The sequence below is a fragment of the Salvelinus alpinus genome, chromosome 8 (assembly GCF_045679555.1).
Source record: "Salvelinus alpinus chromosome 8, SLU_Salpinus.1, whole genome shotgun sequence".
Classification (NCBI taxonomy): domain Eukaryota; kingdom Metazoa; phylum Chordata; class Actinopteri; order Salmoniformes; family Salmonidae; genus Salvelinus; species Salvelinus alpinus.
The window spans coordinates 13,870,768-13,896,373 of record NC_092093.1 but is presented as its reverse complement, the minus strand read 5'-3'; the positions used below and the strand labels follow the sequence as shown (position 1 = coordinate 13,896,373).

At 46.0% G+C, this 25,606-nt stretch overlaps 1 protein-coding gene across 2 annotated transcripts in view; it reads left to right on the top strand.

Moving 5' to 3' along the window:
* The window catches only part of LOC139582566 (alpha-(1,6)-fucosyltransferase-like), a 191,865-nt gene that overhangs the window by 113,881 nt on the left and 52,378 nt on the right, over positions 1 to 25,606 (top strand). For both annotated transcript variants that reach the window (XM_071412685.1, XM_071412686.1), the window contains exon 2: positions 14,041 to 14,574. In XM_071412685.1, coding sequence (XP_071268786.1) covers positions 14,372 to 14,574 — 203 coding nt within the window. In that variant the 5' untranslated portion in view covers positions 14,041 to 14,371. The remainder of the gene's footprint in view (positions 1 to 14,040; positions 14,575 to 25,606) is intronic.

The window sequence follows — 25,606 nt, the reverse complement described above, 5'->3', positions numbered from 1 at the left end:
TACATGTATGTTTTGTTCGGTAAAGTTCATATTTATATCCAAAAATCTAAGTTTAGGCGGGACGCTACTGTCTCACTTGGCAAAAAGACAGAGAAAATGCAGAGCGCCAAATTCAAATTATTTACTATAAAAATTACTATAAAAATCTAACTTTCATTAAATCACACATGAAAGATACCAAATTAAAGCTACACTGGTTGTGAATCCAGCCAACATGTCAGAATTCAAATAGGCTTTTCGGCGAAAGCAAACGATGCTATTTTCTGAGGATAGCACCATTGTAAACAAAGAGAGAGAAGCATATTTCAACCCTGCAGGCGCGACACAAAACGCAGATATACAAATATAAGTCATGCCTTACCTTTGAGGAGCTTCTGTTGTTGGCACTCCAATATGTCCCATAAACATCACAAATGGTCTTTTTGTTTGATTAATTCCGTTGATATATATCCAAAATGTCCATTTATTTGGCGCGTTTGATCCAGAAAAACACCGGTTCCAAATTGTGAAACGTGACTACAAAATATCTCAAAGGTTACCGGTAAACTTTCCCCAAAAATGTCTAACTACTTTTGTAATACAACTTTAGGTATTTTTTAACGTAAATAATCGATAAAATTGAAGACGGGATGATCTGTGTTCAATACAGGATTAAAACCACCTGTAGCTAGCTTTCTGGTCACGGCTTCTAACAAACATGACACTTCGAGTGACCCTCCTTCAAGATGGCCGTACTTCTTCATTACACAAAGGAATTACCTCAACCAATTTCTAAAGACTGTTGACATCCAGTGGAAGCGGTAGGAACTGCAAGAAGGTCCCTTGGAAATCTGGTTTCCCAATGAAACCTCATTGAAAAGAGAGTGACCTCAAAAAAAAAAATCTGAATGGTTTGTCCTCGGGTTTCGCCTGCTAAATAAGTTCTGTTATAATCACAGACATGATTCAAACAGTTTTAGAAACTTCAGAGTGTTTTCTATCCAAATCTACTAATAATATGCATATCTTATCTTCTGGGGATGAGTAGCTGGCAGTTTAATTTGGGCATGATTTTCATCCACAATTCTGAATGCTGCCCACTACTCAAGAGAAGTTAAACAAATCAAAATATATTTTATATTTGAGATTCTTCAAAGTAGCTACCCTTTGCCTTGATGACAGCTTTGCACAGCTTTGTCTTGGCATTCTCTCAACCAACTTCACCTGGATTGCTTTTTCAACAGTCTTGAAGGAGTTCCCACATATGCTGAGCACTTGTTGGCTGCTTTTCCTTCACTCTGTGGTCCAACTCAAACCAGATGGGATGGTGTATCGCTGCAGAATGCTGTACTAGCCATGCTGGTTAAGTGTGTCTTGAATTCTAAATAAATCGCAGACAGTGTCACCAGCAAAGCACCCCCACAACATCACACCTCCTCGTCCGTGCTTCACGGTAGGAACCACACATGCGGAGATGATCCGTTCACCTACTCTGCATCTCACAAATCACAGCGGTTGGAACCAGAAATCTCAAATTTGGACTATTCAGACCAAAGGGCAGATTTCCACCTGTCTAATGTCCATTGCTCGTGTTTTTTGGTCCAAACAAGCCTCTTCTTCTTATTGGTGTCCTTTAGTAGTGGTTTCTTTGCAGCAATTAGATGAAGGCCTGATTCACGCAGTCTCCCCTGAACATTTGATTGTTGAGATGTCTGTTACTTGAACTCTGTGAAGCATTTATTAGGGCTTCAATCTGAGGTGCAGTTAACTCTAATGAACTTATCCTCTGCAGCAGAGGTAACTCTAATGAACTTATCCTCTGCAGCAGAGGTAACTCTAATGAACTTATCCTCTGCAGCAGAGGTAAGTCTGGATCTTTGGCAGTCCTCATGAGAGCCAGTTTCATCATAGCGCGTGATGGTTTTTCCGACAGCACTTGAAGAAACTTTCAAAGTTCTTTAAATGTTCCGGATTGACTGACCTTCATGTCTTAAAGTAATGATGGACTGTCATTTTCTCTTTGCTTATTTTAGCTGTTCTTGCCATAATATGTACGGTGGTCTTTAACCAGATTGGGCTCTCTTCTGTATACCACCCTTACCTTGTCACAACACAGCTGATTGGCTCAAACACATTAAGAAGGAAAGAAATTCCACAAATGTACTCTTAACAAGGTTAATTGAAACGCATTCCAGGTAACTACCTCATAAATTTGGTTGAGAGAATGCCAAGAGTGTGCAAAGCTGTCATCAAGTTTAAAGGGTGTGTAACGGTCCTGACCTGTTTTATGTTGTTTTTGTATGTGTAATTGGTCAGGGCGTTAGTTTTGGGTGGGCAGTCTATGTTATCTGTTTCTATGTTGGTTTTGGTTGCCTGGTATGGCTCTTAATTAGAGGCAGGTGTTTTGCGTTCTCCTCTAATTAAGAGTCATATTTAGGTAGGGTGTTCTCACTGTTTGTTGGTGGGTGATTGTCTTCCGTGTCTGTGTCTGTACACCACGCGGGACTGTTTACGGTTTGTTCGTTTTGTGTAGCCTATGTTTTCCTATTCGTGCGTTCTTCTTGTTTTATGTAAGTTCGTCGTCTAGGTTTGTCTACACCGTTTATTGTTTTGTTAGTTTAGTCAAGTTCGTGTTTTCGTTAATAAAGTATGTCATTTCACTACGCTGCGCCTTGGTTCCCTCAATACTCCTCCTCTTCTTATGAAGAGGAGGAGGACTGCCGTTACAGATAGTTCGTGTTTTCGTTAATAAAGTATGTCATTTCACTACGCTGCGCCTTGGTTCCCTCAATACTCCTCCTCTTCAGATGAAGAGGAGGAGGACTGCCGTTACAGAACCACCCACCAATCCAGAGCCAAGCAGCGTAATTTGGAGCAACGGGCAAGTATACAGGACTTGTGGAGTTGGGAGCAAATATTTAACGGAGAAGGACCATGGGCTAAAGTAAATCACCGTCCATGGGAACGGCTGGAGGCAGCTCGGAGAGCGGAGGAAAATAGAGAGAGGAACCGGCGTTATGAGGGGACGCGTCTTGCACGGAAGCCCGAAAAGCCCGTGAGTAACTCCCAAAAATTTCTTGGGGGGGGGCTAAGGGGTCGTGGGCCTAGGGCAGGTAGGAGACCTGCGCCCACTTCCCAGGCTAACCGTGGAGAGCGGGAGTACGGGCAGACACCGTGTTACGCAGTAGAGCGCACGGTGTCTCCTGTACGTGTGCATAGCCCGGTGCGGGTTATTCCACCTCCCCGCACTGGTAGGGCTAGATTGGGCATTGAGCCAGGTGTCATGAGGCCGGCTCAACGCGTCTGGTCTCCAGTGCGTCTCCTCGGGCCGGCATACATGGCACCTGCCTTACGCATGGTTTCCCCGGTTCGCCTACACAGCCCGGTGCGGGTTATTCCACCTCCCCGCACTGGGCGGGCGACCGGGAGCATTCAACCAGGTAAGGTTGGGCAGGCTCAATGCTCAAGAGAGCCAGTACGCCTGCACGGTCCGGTATTTCCGGTGCCACCTCCCCGCCCCAGCCTAGTACCTACAGTGCCTACACTACGCACTGGGCTACCAGGGCATTTCCAGAGCCCTGTTCCTCCTCCACGCACTCTCCCTATAGTGCGTGTATCCAGTTCGGTGCCTCCAGTTCCGGCCCCACGCACTAAGCCACCTGTGCGTCTCCTAAGTCCTGTACACACTGTCACTTCTCCCCGTACTAGTCCTGAGGTGCGTGCCCTCAGCCCGGTGCCACCAGTGCCGGTACCACGCACCAGGTATAGAGTACGCTTTGAGAGTTCAGTGTGCCCTGTCCCTGCTCCCCGCACTAGTAGGAAGGTGCTTATCCTTAGCCCGGTGCCTCCAGTTCCGGCACCACGCACCAGGTCTACAGTGCGCAGTATCCGGCCAGAGCCATCCGTCTCACCAGCGCCATCTGAGCCATCCGTCTCACCAGCGCCATCTGAGCCATCCGTCTCACCAGCGCCATCTGAGCCATCCGTCTCCCCAGCGCCGTCTGAGCCATCCGTCTCCCCAGCGCCGTCTGAGCCATCCGTCTGCAATGAGCCTGCAAAGCCGCCCGTCTGCCATGAGCCTGCAAAGCCGCCCGTCTGCCATGAGCCTACAGAGCCGTCCGCCAGACAGGAGCCGCTAGAGCCGCCTGCCAGACAGGAGCCGCTAGAGCCGCCTGCCAGACAGGAGCCGCTAGAGCCGTCCGTCAGACAGGATCTGCCAGAGCCGCCAACCAGACAGGATCTGCCAGAGCCGCCAACCAGACAGGATCTGCCAGAGCCGCCAACCAGACAGGATCTGCCAGAGCCGCCAACCAGACAGGATCTGCCAGAGCCGCCAGCGAGCCATGAGCAGCCAGAGCCGTCAGAGAGCCATGAGCAGCCAGAGCCGTCAGAGAGCCATGAGCAGCCAGAGCCGTCAGCCTGCCATGAGCAGCCAGAGCCGTCAGCCTGCCATGAGCGTCGAGAGCCGTCAGCCTGCCATGAGCGTCGAGAGCCGTCAGCCTGCCATGAGCGTCGAGAGCCGTCAGCCTGCCATGAGCGTCGAGAGCCGTCAGCCTGCCATGAGCGTCGAGAGCCGTCAGCCTGCCATGAGCGTCGAGAGCCGTCAGCCAGCCATGAGCGTCGAGAGCCGTTCAGTCAGGATCTGCCTGAGCATATCAGCCGGGACCTGCCCCTTGTCCCGGTGCTGCCCCTTGTCCCGGTGCTGCCCCTTGTCCCGGTGCTGCCCCTTGTCCCGGTGCTGCCCCTTATCCCGGTGCTGCCCCTTATCCAGGTGCTGCCCCTTATCCCGGTGCTGCCCCTTATCCCGGTGCTGCCCCTTATCCCGGTGCTGCCCCTTGTCCCGGTGCTGCCCCTTGTCCCGGTGCTGCCCCTTTTCCCGGTGCTGCCCCTTTTCCCGGTGCTGGCCGTTTATTTAGGGGATGTTAGTTTTAGGGTGGTCATTGGGAGGGGAAGACAGAAGCGGGGAGTGACTATGGTGGTGTGGGGACAGCGTCCAGAGCCGGAGCCACCACCGTGGTCAACTGCCCACCCAGACCCTCCCCTGGACTTTGTGCTGGTGCGCCCGGCGTTCGCACCTTGAGGGGGGGGTTCTGTAACGGTCCTGACCTGTTTTATGTTGTTTTTGTATGTGTAATTGGTCAGGGCGTTAGTTTTGGGTGGGCAGTCTATGTTATCTGTTTCTATGTTGGTTTTGGTTGCCTGGTATGGCTCTTAATTAGAGGCAGGTGTTTTGCGTTCTCCTCTAATTAAGAGTCATATTTAGGTAGGGTGTTCTCACTGTTTGTTGGTGGGTGATTGTCTTCCGTGTCTGTGTCTGTACACCACGCGGGACTGTTTACGGTTTGTTCGTTTTGTGTAGCCTATGTTTTCCTATTCGTGCGTTCTTCTTGTTTTATGTAAGTTCGTCGTCTAGGGTTGTCTACACCGTTTATTGTTTTGTTAGTTTAGTCAAGTTCGTGTTTTCGTTAATAAAGTATGTCATTTCACTACGCTGCGCCTTGGTTCCCTCAATACTCCTCCTCTTCTTATGAAGAGGAGGAGGACTGCCGTTACAGGGTGGCTACTCTGAAGAATCTCAAAAATAAAATAGATTTTGATTTGTTTAATGCGTAAAAATAAAATAAAAACGCAATAAAAATATCACTACATGATTCCATATGTGTTATTTCATGATTTTGATGTCTTCCCTATTAATCTACAATGTAGAAAATAGTAAAAATCAAGAAAAACCCTGGAATGAGTAGGTGTCTCCAATCTTTTGACTGGTACTGTATATCAAAGAGCATACTGTAAGAGATGGCTATAAACAGATCTGGGACCAGTGCTAGTGTTGTGCTCACCCTGACATGGACTTAGCCCACTGAACACAGTCTTCATTCATTACTGCTCCAGCCTGCCAGCCAACCTGTATCCCTCTAGCATGGTGAAGAGTTATTCACAGTCACCCTCCACCAAGCAAATGCATTAGCTGGCAACACGTAGCTACTCCTCTCGCTGCTTACTTTTCATAATACAACCACAGCTCAGCATACAGCTCAGCATACAGCTCAGCATACATGCACTGCCCTGCATGTAGAACATCAACCTGTCCTTATGTCAGCTCATGTCAGTCACAGCAACAGTGCAGAGCCGCCACGGAGCACAGTAGCACAATGTCACGATGGCTCTCAATAGCAGGCTAGAAGGACTGGTCTGCCATTACGGCTCGTTGTGAGCATGAAAGAAGAAGCAGAGCCTCTTTGAGCCGACACAGTGCACAGTGGCACAATGTCATGGTGATAGATCAATAGGAGGCCAGAAGGACTGGGCAGCCATTACGGCTTGTTGTTTGCATGAAACAGGAAGCAGTGCCTCTTTGAGCCGACACGGTGCACAGTGGCACAATATCATGGTGATAGATCAATAGGAGGCCAGAAGGACAGCTAGTTGTGTGTGAGCATGCCGCAGCTGTGTTGAGGGGTGTAGTCAGTAAAGCATGAAGGGTCTCTATGGAATTACATGGCACCACTTTCTGTATGTCCTACATACCAACTGTTCTGCATGGTCCACAGTCCACATGCTGACGTACACTGGCAGTACAGTTAACTTACCTTTTAGTACGCTAGCCTGAAGCGATACTGTCTCACACGCACATTAATATGCATGCAGCACCAAAGACGCATGCAGACTTAAATACACACACATGCACGCAAGCACCCACCCACGCACAGACACACACAGAGACGGCCTATAAGACCACCCAGGATAACACTGGCCATCAGCCAATCCCCTACCCCACACAGACACACACAGAGAAGGCCTATAAGACCACCCAGGATAACACTGGCCATCAGCCAATCCCCTACCCCACACAGAGAAGGCCTATAAAACCACCCAGGATAACACTGGCCATCAGCCAATCCCCTACCCCACACAGACACATGAGGAACTTGATATATCCCTAGTAAAGCCACACATGCCATTCCCTATTATGTCTCAATGCACACTCTATACACAGCATCTCAACTCTATACACAGCATCTCAACTCTATACACAGCATCTCAACTCTATACACAGCATCTCAACTCTATACACAGCATCTCAACTCTATACACAGCATCTCAACTCTATACCCAGCATCTCAACTCTATACACAGCATCTCAACTCTATACACAGCATCTCAACTCTATACACAGAATCTCAACTCTATACACAGCATCTCAACTCTATACACAGCATCTCAACTCTATACACAGCATCTCAACTCTATACACAGCATCTCAACTCTATACACAGCATCTCAACTATATACACAGCATCTCAACTCTATACACAGCATCTCAACTATATACACAGCATCTCAACTCTATACACAGCATCTCATATACACAGCATCTCAACTCTATACACAGCATCTCAACTCTATACACAGCATCTCATATACCCAGCATCTCAACTCTATACACAGCATCTCAACTCTATACACAGCATCTCAACTATATACACATCATCTCAACTCTATACACAGCATCTCAACTCTATACCCAGCATCTCAACTCTATACCCAGCATCTCAACTCTATACACAGCATCTCAACTCTATACCCAGCATCTCAACTCTATACACAGCATCTCAACTCTATACACAGCATCTCAACTCTATACACAGCATCTCAACTCTATACACAGCATCTCAACTCTATACACAGCATCTCAACTATATACACAGCATCTCAACTCTATACACAGCATCTCATATACACAGCATCTCAACTCTATACACAGCATCTCAACTCTATACACAGCATCTCATATACACAGCATCTCAACTCTATACACAGCATCTCAACTCTATACACAGCATCTCAACTCTATACACAGCATCTCAACTCTATACACAGCATCTAAACTCTATACCCAGCATCTCAACTCTATACACAGCATCTCAACTCTATACACAGCATCTCAACTCTATACACAGCATCTAAACTCTATACCCAGCATCTCAACTCTATACACAGTATCTCAACTCTATACACAGCATCTCAACTATATACACATCATCTCAACTCTATACACAGCATCTCAACTCTATACCCAGCATCTCAACTCTATACCCAGCATCTCAACTCTATACACAGCATCTCAACTCTATACCCAGCATCTCAACTCTATACCCAGCATCTCAACTCTATACCCAGCATATCAACTCTATACACATCCTCTAAACTATATACCCAGCATCTCAACTCTATACCCAGCATCTCAACTCTATACACAGCATCTCAACTCTATACACAGCATCTCAACTCTATACACAGCATCTCATATACACAGCATCTCAACTCTATACACAGCATCTAAACTCTATACACAGCATCTCAACTCTATACACAGCATCTCAACTCTATACACAGCATCTCAACTCTATACACAGCATCTAAACTCTATACCCAGCATCTAAACTCTATACCCAGCATCTCAACTCTATACACAGCATCTCAACTCTATACACAGCATCTCGACTCTATACACAGCATCTCAACTCTATACACAGCATCTCAACTCTATACCCAGCATCTCAACTCTATACCCAGCATCTCAACTCTATACACATCATCTCAACTCTATACCCAGCATCTCAACTCTATACACAGCATCTCAACTCTATACCCAGCATCTCAACTCTATACCCAGCATCTCAACTCTATACACAGCATCTCAACTCTATACACAGCATCTCAACTCTATACACAGCATCTCAACTCTATACCCAGCATCTCAACTCTATACACAGCATCTCAACTCTATACCCAGCATCTCAACTCTATACCCAGCATCTCAACTCTATACCCAGCATCTCAACTCTATACACAGCATCTCAACTCTATACACAGCATCTACAACTCAAAAACTTTGATGGGGTTGGGAGTTGATAGAAAAGGTATGTATTCCCATTAACCCGTCAGCGCAGGTCCATCTCTCTCTCTCTCTCTCTCTCTCTTTGTCTCTCTCAATTCAATTCAAGGGGCTATATTGGCATTATTTAACATTGCCAAAGCAAGTAAAGTAGATAATATACAAATGTGAAATAAACAGTAAAAATGAACTGTAAACATTACACTCACAGAAGTTCCAAAAGAATTAAGACATAAAAAATGTCATATTATGTATATATACAGTGTTGTAACGATGTGCAAATGGTTAAAGTACAAAAGGGAATATAAATAAACATAAATATGAGTTGTATTTACAATGGTGTTTGTTATTCACTGGTTGCCCTTTACTTGTGGCAACAGGTCACAAATATTGCTACTGTTATGGCACACTGTGGTATTTCACCAGTAAAGGAGTACCCAGTATGGGAGTTTATCAAAATCGGGTTTGTTTTCAAATTCTTTGTGGATCTGTGTAATCTGAGGGAAATATGTGTCTCTAATATGGTCATACATTTGGCAGGAGGTTAGGAAGTGCAGCTCAGTTTCCACCTCATTTTGTGGGCAGTGTGCACATAGCCTGTCTTCTCTTGAAAGGCAGGTCTGCCTACGGCGGCCTTTCTCAATAGCAAGGCCATGCTCGCCGTACTCTATACCATCTACTGCATCTTGCCATGCCGTTCTGTACCACCACTCATTCATATATCTTTATGTACATATTCTTTATCCCTTTACACTTGTGTGTGTGTATAAGGTAGTAGTTGTGGAATTGTTAGGTTAGATTACTTGTTGGTTATTACTGCATTGTCGGAACTAGAAGCACAAGCATTTCGCTACACTCGCATTAACATCTGCTAACCATGTGTATGTGACTAATAAAATTTGATTTGATTTGATTTGATTTGATTGTGTTTGTACATAGTCAAAGCCTTCCTTACGTTTGGGTCAGTCACAGTGGTCAGGTATTCTGCCACTGTGTACTCTCTGTTCAGGGCCATATAGCATTCTAGTTTGCTCAGTTGTTTTGTTAATTTTTTCCAATGTGTCAAGTAATTATATTTTTTTGTGTTCTCATGATTTGGTTGGGTCTAATTGTGTTGCTGTCCTGGGGCTCTGTGGGGTCTGTTTCTGTTTGTGAACAGAGCCCCAGGACCAGCTTGCTTAGGGAACTCTTCTCAAGGTTCATGATGGCTTTGTTATGGAAGGTTTGGGAATCGCTTCCTTTTAGGTGGTTGTAGAATTTAACAGCTCTTTTCTGGATTTTGATAATTAATGGGTATCGGCCTAATACTGCTCTGCATGCATTATTTGGTGTTTTACGTTGTACACTGAGGATATTTTTGCAGAATTCTGCATGCAGTCTCAATTTGGCGTTTGTCCCATTTTGTGAATTCTTGGTTGGTGAGCGGAACCCAGATCTCACAACCATGAAGGGCAATGGGTTCTATAACTGATTCAAGTATTTTTTGCCAGATCCTAATTGGTATGTTGAATTTTATGTTCCTTTTGATGGCATAGAATGCCCTTCTTGCCTTGTCTCTCAGATCGTTCACAGCTAGAAGTTACCTGTGGCGTTGATGTTTAGGCCAAGGTATGTATAGTTTTCTGTGTGCTCTAAGGCAATGGTGTCTAGGTGGAATTTGTATTTGTGGTCCTAGCAACTGGAACACCATTTTTTTGGTCTTACTGAGATTTACTGTCAAGGCCCAGGTCTGGAAGAATTTGTGCAGAAGATCTAGGTGTTGCTGTAGGCCCTCCTTGGTTGGTAACAGAAGCACCAGATCATCAGCAAACAGTAGACACTTGACTTCAGATTCTAGTAGGGTGAGGCCGGGTGCTGCAGACATTTCTAGTGCCATCGCCAATTCGTTGATATATATGTTGAAGAGGGTGGGGCTCAAGCTGCATCCCTGTCTCACCCCACGGCCCTGTGGGAAGAAATGTGTGTACTTTTTGTGTACATGGATTGTATAATGTCGTATGTTTTTCCTCCAACACCACTTTCCTTCAATTTGTATAGTAGACCCTCATGCTAAAATGAGTCAAAAGCTTTTTTGAAATCCACAAAGCATGAGAAGACTTTGCCTTTGTTTTGGTTTGTTTGTTTGTCATTTCGGGTGTGCAGGGTGAATACGTGGTCTGTCGTACGATAATTTGGTAGAAACTCAATTTGACATTTGCTCAGTACATTGTTTTCACTGAGGAAATGTACGAGTCTGCTATTAATGATAATGCAGAGGATTTCCCCAAGGTTTCTGTTGACACATATCCCACGGTAGTTATTGGGGTCAAATTTGTCTCCACTTTTGTGGATTGGGGTGATCAGTCCTTGGTTCCAAATATTGGGGAAGATGCCAGAGCTAAGGATGATGTTAAAGAGTTTTAGTATAGCCAATTGGAATTTGTTGTCTGTATATTTGATCATTTCATTGAGGATACCATCAACACCACAGGCCTTTTTGGGTTGGAGGGTTTTTATTTTGTCCAGTAAGTCATTCAATGTAATTCGAGAATCCAGTGAGTTCTGGTAGTCTTTAGTAGTTGATTCTAAGATTTGTATTTGATCATGTATTTGTTATATATGTATCTGTTTGTTCTTTGTTATAGAGCCAAAAAGATTGGAGAAGTGGTTTACCCATACATCTCCATTTTGGATAGATAATTCTTCGTGTTGTTGTTTGTTTAGTGTTGTCCAATTTTTCCAAGTCTATGGATTCTTCAATTATTGAGCTGATTTCTGACGTGCTGTTCCTTCTTTTTCCGTAGTATATTTCTGTATTGTTTTAGTGATTCACCATAGTGAAGGCGTAGACTCAGGTTTTCTGGTTCTCTATATTTTTGGCTGGACAGGTTTCTCAATTTCTTTCTTAGGTTTTTGCATTCTTCATCAAACCATTTGTCATTGTTGTTCATCTTCTTCGGATTTCTGTTTGACATTTTTAGGTTTGATAGGGAAGCTGAGAGGTCAAATATACTGTTAACATTTTCTACTGCCAAATTTACACCTTCACTATTACAGTGGAACGTTTTGTCCAGGACGTTGTCTAGAAGGGATTGAATTTGTTGTTACCTAATTGTTTTTTGGTAGGTTTCCACACTACATTCCTTCCATCTATAGCATTTCTTAATATTACTCAGTTCCTTTGGCTTTGTTGCCTCATGATTGAGTATTGCTCTGTTCAAGTAGACTGTTATTTTGCTGTGGTCTGATAGGACTGTCAGTGTGCTGACTGTGAACGCTCTGAGAGACTCTGGGTTGAGGTCAGTGATAAAGTAGTCTACAGTACTACAGCCAAGAGATGAGCTATAGGTGTACCTACCATAGGAGTCCCCTCGAAGCCTACCACTGACTATGTACATACCCAGCATGCGACAGAGCTGCAGGAGTTGTGACCCGTTTTGTTGGTGATGTTGTCATAGTTTTGCCTTGGGAGGCATATGGGGGAGGGAATGCTGTCACCTCCAGGCAGGTGTTTGTCCCCCTGTGTGCTGAGGGTGTAAGGTTATTGTCCAGTTCTGGCATTTAGGTCACCACAGACTAGTACATGTCCCTGGGCCTGGAAATGATTGTTCTCCCCCTCCAGGATGGAGAAGCTGTCTTCATTAAAGTATGGGGATTGTAGTAATGTAAAATGTTCCTGTTTTGATTAATATATTGGAGTGAGTTAGGTCTCCTCGATACCAAATTAGCATACCCCTGAGTCCCTTCCCTGTTTCACACCTGATAGTTTGGTGGATTGGACTAGCAGCATCTCTCTCTATTTCTCTAGCTCTCTGTCTCACTCTCTCTCTCGCCTTCTCACTCTCTCCCTCTGTCTCCCTCTCTCTTTCTCTCTCTGTCGCTCTCACTCTTTCTCTCTCTGTCTCCTTTTCTCTCTCTCTCTGTCTATCTTTCTTTCTCACTGTCTTTCTTTCTCTATCACTCTGTCTCCCTTTCTCTCTCTTGCTCTCTCTCTATCACTCTTTCTCTGTCTCTCTTTCTCTCTCCCTCTCTCTGTCTCTGTCTCCTTTTCTCTCTCTCTCTTTCTGTCTCTCTGTCTCATTTTCTCTCTCTCACTCTTTCTCTCTCTCTCTCTATCACTTTCTCTCTCCCCCTCTCTCTCTCTCTCTGTCGGTCTTTCTCTCTCTCTCTGTCTACCTTTCTGTCTCTCTCTGTCTCTCGCTCTCTCACTCTCTCCCTATGTCTCTCTAGCTCTCTTTTCTGTATCTCTCTTTCTCTCTCTCTGTCTACCTTCTCTTTCTCTCTCTCTCTCTCTCTCTCTTTCTCTCACTCTCTCTCTCTCAAGTGATGACACTGGGCTCACCACATCACCTTGACAATGACGCACTTTGTCACAGAGACGGTGGCGATGTCAGCGGGAGTGTACATGGTAAAACGAAAGGAGCGATCAGGGGATTTAGCTTTCACCGGCTGAATCCATATTAGCCATTGGGTTTAGCCATGCCTTAAAGTGAGATGGGGCGGGGGGGAGGAAGAAGGTGGGAGGCAGAGTTAGAGAGCGAGAGAGAGAGAGAGAGAGAGAGAGAGAGAGAGAGAGAGAGAGAGAGAGAGAGAGAGAGAGAGAGAGAGAGAGAGAGAGAGCGAGAGAGAGGAGAGAGAGAGAGAGAAAGAGGGAGAGAGGGAGAAAGAGATATGAGAGAGAGAGAGAGAGAGAGAGAGAGAGAGAGAGAGAGGGAGAGAGAGAGAGAGAGAGAGAGAGAGAGAGAGAGAGAGAGAGAGAGAGAGAGAGAGAGAGAGAGAGAGAGAGAGAGAGAGAGAGAGAGAGAGAGAGAGAGAGAGAGAGAGAGCAGAACAGAACATCCCAGTCTCTTTGTTTTCTCATCACAGTGCATTGTGGCTCTTGGAGCGTTGTACATCACGGTGGAAATGTAAATTGCAGTGTCATGCTGAACAATCCTGTGGGGTTGCTGAGCCTCGGCTCTGTCAGGGCCAGTCACACAATGCCCCCACTGTTACAGCCAGCAAGCCTTGTTCCTCTGAGCTGCGTCTGTCCTTCTCTGGGAGTTTGGCTCTGTTGCTCAGCTCCCCTGGCATCTGTCTGTCTATGTGGGTCCATGTGTGTGTGTGTGTCTGTCTGTCTGTCCATCAATCCCTTTGTCTTTCTGTCTGTTTGACCAGCTCTCTTTCTCTCTCTGTCCCCAAAGGAGCCAGGCCAAACACATGAAGTAAGACAGGAGGAAGCTAGAGGAAGAGGTGACACGTACAGACGAGGGGGGACCAGCAGGGGGCTAGGAGTGGAGCGGAAGGCGACACAGTCACGAGCGAGCAAGAGGTGGAGCCCCTAGCAGGACAGAGCTGGAACAACAGCAAGGGGCGTCGGTCATGCTCTAGCACACGGAGAGGAGGCTGAACCAGAGATACACTGCCCCAAAAACATCCCTCCCACTGCCCCTGCACTGCGGTGCCAGTGAGGATGCCCAGGCGGCTATTGTGACGGGTCGCGACGGTGTGTGTAGGTGGGCAGGCTGAGCTACGATGCGGCCCTGGGCGGGCTCCTGGCGCTGGGTTACCCTGGTACTGCTGGCGTGGGGCACGCTGCTATTCTACATCGGGGGCCACCTGGTGAGAGACAGTGAGCACCCAGAGAGATCCAGCAGAGAGCTATCCAAGATCCTTGCCAAGCTGGAGCGCCTCAAGCAGCAGAACGAGGACCTGCGACGCATGGCTGAGTCCCTCAGGTAACTACCTACCTGAAGGGAGATGTGTGTGGAAGGGGGTAGACGTATGGGGGAGGAGGGATTGTGTGTGTGCGTTTGTGTGCGTGTGTACTTCCATGCATGTGTGTGTGTGTGTTTGTACTTGCATGCGTGTGTGTGTGATGGCGTACGTGCTTGCATTAGTCATAAGTCCAGCCATAGGTGCAGCTTTCAGTTCCCCCCTGTGATATCCTCAATTGCTTTGGAATATACACACACACACACACACACACACACACACACACACACACACACACACACACACACACACACACACACACACACACACACACACACACACACACACACACACACACACACACACACACTTCGGACAGCTGGTCTCCGATTAAATCCCTTGCTTTTGTAATTATTCAATATTGGCTGGAAAACAAAGGTAGGATTCATGGCATCAAAACATGTCCAGCTTTCAGACAGGCACTGTCCAGATGGGTCTCAGTCAGAGACAGTGCAGTGTTTGTGTCTGTTGTTATTGAACACATCGAGCCGTTGCTCTGGGACCAGTCAGTCCAATTTGTTATACCCGTAGGGTTGTTTCTTATGCGTCTGGGCCTTTAATAATATAACAAGAAACTGTGCACTTTAAAAGCCTGTTGTATTAAATATAGGGCCCTTTAATATAGACGGAGAATTCAATACATCTGATTTTTAATATGAATAATGACTGGCTAAATTGCCAAAATTATGCATTTTGCATCTGTCAACCCTGTGTCACTTCTAGGAAGATATTAACCCACATTATCTCAAAATCTCACCAAGTTTTCACCATCATTGTAAAGCCCTCGTTAATTTGTTGCTTTGACAAAGTAATCTCTGGAGATAATTATTCATTTAATGTGAACAGTGATTCATTTCCGTCTGTCCCTCAGTTTAAGGTCAACCCTGTCATGTGAACTGAACTCTCGTTTTAATATGATGAAACTATTCCTTTAAAACAAAAACATTTTAGAAAGAAACATCTAGTCAAATCAGGTGAGCTGGTTCTACTCTTTTGGGCAATTTTCTGGTGTTTTGTGGTGGAAAACTGAGCAGGTCATGTATAAAGCGTCAACCCTGTTAACCACACAGTATAGACAGCACTGGAGGCTGCTGAGGGGAGGACGGCTCATAACAATGGCTGGATTGGAATCAAACACATGGAACCTTCAGTATGTGTTTGATGTATTTGATACCATTCCACTGATTCCACTCCAGCCATTACCATGAGCCCGTCCTCCCCAATTAAGGTGCCACCATCCTCCTGTGATAGACAGGCTTGCATTCAATTGCCCCTCCCTGTTACACACAACAAGCTTCCATTCCTCCTGTCACAAGGGGATTTATGGCTAATTTAAGAAGAAATCATCAACCCTGTTACGGTCAACCCTGATATGGTCAACCCTGGTATGGTCAGCCCTGTTATGGTCAGCCCTGTTATGGTCAGCCCTGATATGGTCAACCCTGATATGGTCAACCCTGATATGGTCAGCCCTGATATGGTCAACCCTGTTATGGTCAACCCTGTTATGGTCAGCCCTGTTATGGTCAGCCCTGTTATGGTCAGCCCTGTTATGGTCAGCCCTGTTATGGTCAACGCTGTTATGGTCAACTCTGTAACTTACTATTGTAATGTTTTTATTTAACCTTGAAATGAGAAAACTATTTTTTATGAAATTCAACATGTGCTCTTTATGACATAATGTTAAAATGAGGTGAAATCCAAAGTTTTTTGGACAAAATTACAGTTCTCAAAAGTCACCTATTTCCGAAAGGGCCCTGTACAGGAGCAGTGTTACCATACAGTGTCATAATGGTACTGTGTGTGTGTGTGTGTGTGTGTGTGTGTGTGTGTGTGTGTGTGTGTGTGTGTGTGTGTGTGTGTGTGTGTGTGTGTGTGTGTGTGTGTGTGTGTGTGTGTGTGTGTGTGTGTGTGTGTGTGTGTGTGTGTGTGTGTGTGTGCGTGACTATTATCATGTCACTGTGAAGTGAATGACATGGCACACAACAAGGATCAGAATCACTTTTACTACATCATTACAAATACATTTGCATGTAAAGAAGTGTTACTCAGTAAAATGCTGCTACCACAATAAACAAAATACAGACAGACGATAAACGGGATATACAGACTAAATGTATAGACGCAGAATGTACACAAACACACATAGCATGTACACTATCGGCATTGTACAGTAGTCGTGCCTGGGAATATCTCACACCTTTGCTCCATGAACTCCCACACTCAGCATCCCCCTCCCTGATTTGAGTGACAGGCCAACAGCCCACCCACCACCAGTCACCCAGCAGCATTAATGATTTGGGTGAATACAGGGTCGGTGTGGCGATCTGCCTCTGGGCTCTGCCCTCTCCACAGCTGTCAATCACCTGGAGATGATGACACACGCAGGCCAGATGGCGTGATGGGCGAAAGAGAGATAGATAGAGTGTGTGTGTGTGTGTGTGTGTGTGTGTGTGTGTGTGTGTGTGTGTGTGTGTGTGTGTGTGTGTGTGTGTGTGTGTGTGTGTGTGTGTGTGTGTGTGTGTGTGTGTGTGTGTGTGTGTGTGTGTGTGTGTGTGTGTGTGTGTGTGTGTGTGTGTGTGTGTGTGTGTGTGTGTGTGTGTGTGTGTGATTGTGTATGTGTATGTGTGTGTGACAGCCCGGCCTGAGGGATGAGGGCCTGATCAATCCCCAGGCATGTGGATGGAGGGATGGAGGGAGGGAATGAGGGATGGATTGATGGAAGGAGGGAATGAGGGACGGAGGGAGGGAATGAGGGAGGGAGGCGAGGGATGATGGACAAGGTGAGTTCTGCACCATGCAGAGATTTAAGGGGTGGTGGAAGGGGGGAGAGCAGTGGAGGCCACCATGATAGAGGTTTTAGTCTGGGTTTCTGTATAAGCACTTTGTGACATCTGCTGGTGTAAAAAGAGCTTTATAAATACATTTGATTGATTGATAAATTGATTGATTGATAGGGGGTTAACATGGGCAGAAGGGAAAGAGAGTGCAAGGAATGACAAATAGGAATGAAGAGCGATAGATACACACACACACACACACACACACACACACACACACACACACACACACACACACACACACACACACACACACACACACACACACACACACACACAATAAGAAAGAGCTGAATGGTTTCATTGGTTTTTCTCCACAGTGTCCATTGACCGTTATCTGTCCATTAGACGGTCTCTTCTCAGTGATGTGTTATCTGTCCATTAGACGGTCTCTTCTCAGTGATGTGTTATCTGTCCATTAGACGGTCTCTTCTCAATCATGTGTTATCTGTCCATTAGACGGTCTCTTCTCAGTGATGTGGTATCTGTCCATTAAACAGTCTCCTCTCAGTGATGTGTTATCTGTCCATTAGACGGTCTCTTCTCAGTCATGTGTTATCTGTCCATTAGACGGTCTCTTCTCAGTGATGTGTTATCTGTCCATTAGACGGTCTCTTCTCAGTGATGTGTTATCTGTGCATTAGACGGTCTCTTCTCAGTGATGTGTTATCTGTCCATTAGACGGTCTCTTCTCAGTGATGTGTTATCTGTGCATTAGACGGTCTCTTCTCAGTGATGTGTTATCTGTCCATTAGACGGTCTCTTCTCAGTGATGTGTTATCTGTGCATTAGACGGTCTCTTCTCAGTGATGTGTTATCTGTCCATTAAACGGTCTCCTCTCAGTGATGTGTTATCTGTCCATTAGACGGTCTCTTCTCAGTGATGTGTTATCTGTGCATTAGACGGTCTCTTCTCAGTGATGTGTTATCTGTCCATTAGACGGTCTCTTCTCAGTGATGTGTTATCTGTCCATTAGACGGTCTCTTCTCAGTGATGTGTTATCTGTGCATTAGACGGTCTCTTCTCAGTGATGTGTTATCTGTCCATTAAACGGTATCTTCTCAGTGATGTGTTATCTGTGCATTAGACGGTCTCTTCTCAGTGATGTGTTATCTGTCCATTAAACGGTCTCCTCTCAGTGATGTGGGCCTAATGGAGTCCGCTGGCTGAGAGACACTGTCTGCCTCCGCTGGCTGAGAGACACTGTCTGCCTCCGCTGGCTGAGAGACACTGTCTGCCTCCGCTGGCTGAGAGACACTGTCTGCCTCCGCTGGCTGAGAGACACTGTCTGCCTCCGCTGGCTGAGAGACACTGTCTGCCTCCGCTGGCTGAGAGACACTGTCTGCCTCCGCTGGTTGAGAGACACTGTCTGCCTCCGCTGGCTGAGAGACACTGTCTGCCTCCGCTGGCTGAGAGACACTGTCTGCCTCCGCTGGATGAGAGACACTGTCTGCCTCCGCTGGATGAGAGACACTGTCTGCCTCCGCTGGATGAGAGACACTGTCTGCCTCCGCAGGATAAGAGACACTGTCTGCCTCCGCTGGATGAGAGACACTGTCTTCCTCCGCTGGATGAGAGACACTGTCTGCCTCCGCTGGCTGAGAGACACTGTCTTCCTCCACTGGATGAGAGACACTGTCTGCCTCCGCTGGATGAGAGACACTGTCTGCCTCCGCTGGATGAGAGACACTGTCTGCCTCCGCTGGATGAGAGACACTGTCTGCCTCCGCTGGATGAGAGACACTGTCTGCCTCCGCTGGATGAGAGACACTGTCTGCCTCCGCGGGCTGAGAGACAATGTCTGCTTCCGCGGGCTGAGAGACACTGTCTGCCTCCGCTGGCTGAGAGACACTGTCTGCCTCCGCTGGCTGAGAGAGGCTGCTTTTCTGGTTGCCGGCGATTTTAATTCCGCATCACTAAGATACGTGATGGTCTCCTCTCAGTGATGTGGGCCTAATGGAGTCCGCTGGCTGAGAGACACTGTCTGCCTCCGCTGGCTGAGAGACACTGTCTGCCTCCGCTGGCTGAGAGACACTGTCTGCCTCCGCTGGCTGAGAGACACTGTCTGCCTCCGCTGGATGAGAGACACTGTCTGCCTCCGCTGGATGAGAGACACTGTCTGCCTCCGCGGGCTGAGAGACAATGTCTGCTTCCGCGGCCCACATCCATCAACATGTCTCCGTCGCCATTAGGGACAAAAAAGTCCTAGACCACTGTTACTTTACCCATAAGCAATAATACAAGGACCTCCCTCGTCTCCCATTCGTCAGATCAGATCATGACTCCGTACTCCTGCTTCTTGTTTACAAGCAGAAGCTCAAACATGAATTACCCGTGATTCGCTCCGTTGAGAAATGGTCTCCAGAATCAGAGATTATGCTACAGGACTGCTTTGCTAGTGCAGATTGGAGTATATTTTGGGACTTTGCCAATAACATTGACGAACTAACCGCCTCTGTCACCGGGTTCATTAGGAAATACATTGGTGACGCATTCCCCACAGTTAAGGTTCACTGCTTCACCAATCAAAAGCCCTGGATTAACACTGAGGTTGGTGCTAAACTAAAGGACAGGGCTACTTCTTACGGGGCTATCACAGACAACCCTGAGGCTAGAGCTGACGACAGGAACAAGTACAAGAAGTCCTCCGCAGTGTCATCAAAGGAGCAAAAGGACAATATAGGAAATAATGTGGAATCGTATTACACAGACTCTGACGCCCGCCAGATGTAGCAGGGGCTAAAGTCCATTACGGATTACAAAGGAAGACCAAGCCGTGATCTGCCTAACGATGTCTCTCTACCAGACGAACTCAATGCATTTCATGCACGCTTTGACAATAACAACATCGTGCCGGGTGTGAGGGCTGCCACCGACCCAGAAGAATGGGTGATCTCGCTCTCCAAGGGCCACCGACCCAGAAGAATGGGTGATCTTGCTCTCCAAGGGCCACCGACCCAGAAGAATGGGTGATCTCGCTCTCCAAGGGCCAACGACCCAGAAGAATGGGTGATCTCACTCTCCAAGCCCGACGTGAGTAAAGTCATTAATCAGGTCAATACCTCCAAGGCCATGAGGCCCAATGGTATTCCATGGCGCATTCTCAGAGCATGCGCAGAACAGCTGGCAGGTATATTCACAGTAATTATTATTTTAAAACAAGTTTACCCCCTTTTTCTACGACCGTGTCTCATTGCTGCAACTCTCCAATGGGCTCGGGAGAGGCGATGGTCGAGTCATGTGTCCTCCAAAACATGACTCACCATACCGTACTCCTTAACACCCGCCCGCTTAACCCGGAAGCCAGTTGCACCAATGTGTCGGAGGAAACACCATTCAACTGACGACCGAAGTCAGCCTGCAGGCGCCCGGCCCGCCACAAGAAGCCGGTAGAGCGCGATGAGCCAAGTAAAGCCCCCCCCGGCCAAACCCGCCAATTGTGTGCCGCCCTATGACACAGCCTGGGATCAAATCCATGTCTGTAGTGACTTAAACCGCTGCGCTACTTGGGAGGCCTATTCACTGTAGTTTTCAACCTCTCCTTGTCTCAGTCTGTAAGCTCCACATGTTTTAACATGACCACCATCATTCCTGTTCCCAAGAACTTTAAGGCGCCATGCCACAACAACTGCCACCCTGTAGCACTCACTTATGTAATCATGAAGTGCTTTGAGAGGCTGGTTATGGAACACATCAACTCCATCATCCAAGACAAACTATACCCACTCCAACCCACTCTCACTATTTTCCCTGTTACACCCAAGACTGCGTGGCCATGCACGACTCCAACACCATCATCAAGTTTGCTGACGACACGACGATGGTAGGCCTGATCACCAGCCACGATGAGACAGCCTACAGGGAGAAGGTCAGTGACTTGGCAGTGTGGTGCCGGAACAACAACCTCTCCATCAACGTCAGTAAGACCAAGGAGCTGATCGTGGACTACAGGAAATGGGGATCCCCATCCACATCAACGGGGCTGCAGTGGAGAGGTTCGAAAGTTTCAAGATCTTTGGTGTCCAAATCACTAAGAACATAAAATGGTCCACAAACACGTGCAGACATGAAGAAGGCACAACAGTCCCTCTTCCCACTCAGGAGGTTGAAAAGGTTTGGCATGGGCCCTCAAATCCTCAAAAAGTTTTACAGCTGCACCATTCAGTGCATCTTGACTGGCTGCATCACTGCTTAGAATGGCAACAGCACCATCCTCGATCACATGGCGCTACAGAGGGTGGTGCGGACATCCCAGTACATCACTGGGCCGAGCTCCCTGCCATCCAGGACTTCTTTATCAGGCAGTGTGAAAGAAAGGCCAAGAAAATTGTTAAAGGCTCCAACCTGCCAAGCCATATACTGTTCTCTCTGCTTCTGCCCGGCAAGCAATACCAGATCAACAAGTCTGACACCAACAGGCTCCTGAACAGATTCTATCCACAAGCCATTAGACTGCTAAATAGGTACCCAAATAGCTACACAGACTATCTGAGTTGACCTTTGTATTTTATTCTTATTTTTGCCTCTATGCACACTAACATGGCACTACACGTTACACACACTGATACTCCAACACACACATAAACACTCACTCCATCATTTGTTCACACACACATATGGTCATACATTTATACTGACTCTACACACACCCACTCACATACAATCCTCATATATGCTGCTGCTACTCTGTTTATCATATATCCTGATGCCTAGTCACCTAACCCCTATACATATCTACCTCTATCACTCCAGTATCCCTGCACCTTAACAATATGGTACTGGAACTGACCCTGTATATAGTACGTTCACCCCATACATATCTACCTCTATCACTCTAGTGTCCCTGCACATTAACAATATAGTACTGGAACTGACCCTGTATATAGTACGTTTACCCCTTACATATCTACCTCTATCACTCCAGTATCCCTGCACCTTAACAATATGGTACTGGAACTGACCCTGTATATAGTACGTTCACCCCATACATATCTACCTCTATCACTCTAGTATCCCTGCACATTAACAATATGGTACTGGAACTGACCCTGTATATAGTACGTTCACCCCTTACATATCTACCTCTATCACTCTAGTATCCCTGCACCTTAACAATATGGTACTGGAACTGACCCTGTATATAGTACGTTCACCCCATACATATCTACCTCTATCACTCCAGTATCCCTGCACATTAACAATATGGTACTGGAACTGACCCTGTATATAGTACGTTCACCCCATACATATCTACCTCTATCACTCCAGTATCCCTGCACATTAACAATATGGTACTGGAACTGACCCTGTATATAGTACGTTCACCCCATACATATCTACCTCTATCACTCCAGTATCCCTGCACCTTAACAATATGGTACTGGAACTGACCCTGTATATAGTACGTTCACCCCATACATATCTACCTCTATCACTCTAGTATCCCTGCACATTAACAATATGGTACTGGAACTGACCCTGTATATAGTACGTTCACCCCATACATATCTACCTCTATCACTCCAGTATCCCTGCACATTAACAATATGGTACTGGAACTGACCCTGTATATAGTCACCTTACCCCTATACATATCTACCTCTATCACTCCAGTATCCCTGCACATTAACAATATAGTACTGGAACTGACCCTGTATATAGTACGTTTACCCCATACATATCTACCTCTATCACTCTAGTGTCCCTGCACATTAACAATATGGTACTGGAACTGACCCTGTATATAGTACGTTCACCCCATACATATCTACCTCTATCACTCCAGTATCCCTGCACATTAACAATATAGTACTGGAACTGACCCTGTATATAGTACGTTTACCCCATACATATCTACCTCTATCACTCTAGTGTCCCTGCACATTAACAATATGGTACTGGAACTGACCCTGTATATAGTACGTTCACCCCATACATATCTACCTCTATCACTCCAGTATCCCTGCACATTAACAATATGGTACTGGAACTGACCCTGTATATAGTACGTTCACCCCATACATATCTACCTCTATCACTCCAGTATCCCTGCACATTAACAATATAGTACTGGAACTGACCCTGTATATAGTACGTTTACCCCATACATATCTACCTCTATCACTCTAGTGTCCCTGCACATTAACAATATGGTACTGGAACTGACCCTGTATATAGTACGTTCACCCCATACATATCTACCTCTATCACTCCAGTATCCCTGCACATTAACAATATGGTACTGGAACTGACCCTGTATATAGTACGTTTACCCCATACATATCTACCTCTATCACTCCAGTATCCCTGCACATTAACAATATGGTACTGGAACTGACCCTGTATATAGTACGTTTACCCCATACATATCTACCTCTATCACTCCAGTATCCCTGCACATTAACAATATGGTACTGGAACTGACCCTGTATATAGTACGTTTACCCCATACATATCTACCTCTATCACTCCAGTATCCCTGCACATTAACAATATGGTACTGGAACTGACCCTGTATATAGTACGTTTACCCCATACATATCTACCTCTATCACTCCAGTATCCCTGCACATTAACAATATGGTACTGGAACTGACCCTGTATATAGTACGTTTACCCCATACATATCTACCTCTATCACTCCAGTATCCCTGCACATTAACAATATGGTACTGGAACTGACCCTGTATATAGTACGTTCACCCCATACATATCTACCTCTATCACTCCAGTATCCCTGCACATTAACAATATGGTACTGGAACTGACCCTGTATATAGTACGTTCACCCCATACATATCTACCTCTATCACTCCAGTATCCCTGCACATTAACAATATAGTACTGGAACTGACCCTGTATATAGTACGTTTACCCCATACATATCTACCTCTATCACTCTAGTGTCCCTGCACATTAACAATATGGTACTGGAACTGACCCTGTATATAGTACGTTCACCCCATACATATCTACCTCTATCACTCCAGTATCCCTGCACATTAACAATATGGTACTGGAACTGACCCTGTATATAGTACGTTTACCCCATACATATCTACCTCTATCACTCCAGTATCCCTGCACATTAACAATATGGTACTGGAACTGACCCTGTATATAGTACGTTTACCCCATACATATCTACCTCTATCACTCCAGTATCCCTGCACATTAACAATATGGTACTGGAACTGACCCTGTATATAGTACGTTTACCCCATACATATCTACCTCTATCACTCCAGTATCCCTGCACATTAACAATATGGTACTGGAACTGACCCTGTATATAGTACGTTTACCCCATACATATCTACCTCTATCACTCCAGTATCCCTGCACATTAACAATATGGTACTGGAACTGACCCTGTATATAGTACGTTTACCCCATACATATCTACCTCTATCACTCCAGTATCCCTGCACATTAACAATATGGTACTGGAACTGACCCTGTATATAGTACGTTTACCCCATACATATCTACCTCTATCACTCCAGTATCCCTGCACCTTAACAATATAGTACTGGAACTGACCCTGTATATAGTACGTTCACCCCATACATATCTACCTCTATCACTCCAGTATCCCTGCACATTAACAATATGGTACTGGAACTGACCCTGTATATAGTACCGTTCTACCCCATTACATATCTACCTCTATCACTCCAGTATCCCTGCACATTAACAATATGGTACTGGAACTGACCCTGTATATAGTACGTTTACCCCATACATATCTACCTCTATCACTCCAGTATCCCTGCACATTAACAATATGGTACTGGAACTGACCCTGTATATAGTACGTTTACCCCATACATATCTACCTCTATCACTCCAGTATCCCTGCACCTTAACAATATGGTACTGGAACTGACCCTGTATATAGTACGTTCACCCCATACATATCTACCTCTATCACTCCAGTATCCCTGCACCTTAACAATATGGTACTGGAACTGACCCTGTATATAGTACGTTTACCCCTTACATATCTACCTCTATCACTCCAGTATCCCTGCACCTTAACAATATGGTACTGGAACTGACCCTGTATATAGTACGTTTACCCCATACATATCTACCTCTATCACTCCAGTATCCCTGCACATTAACAATATGGTACTGGAACTGACCCTGTAT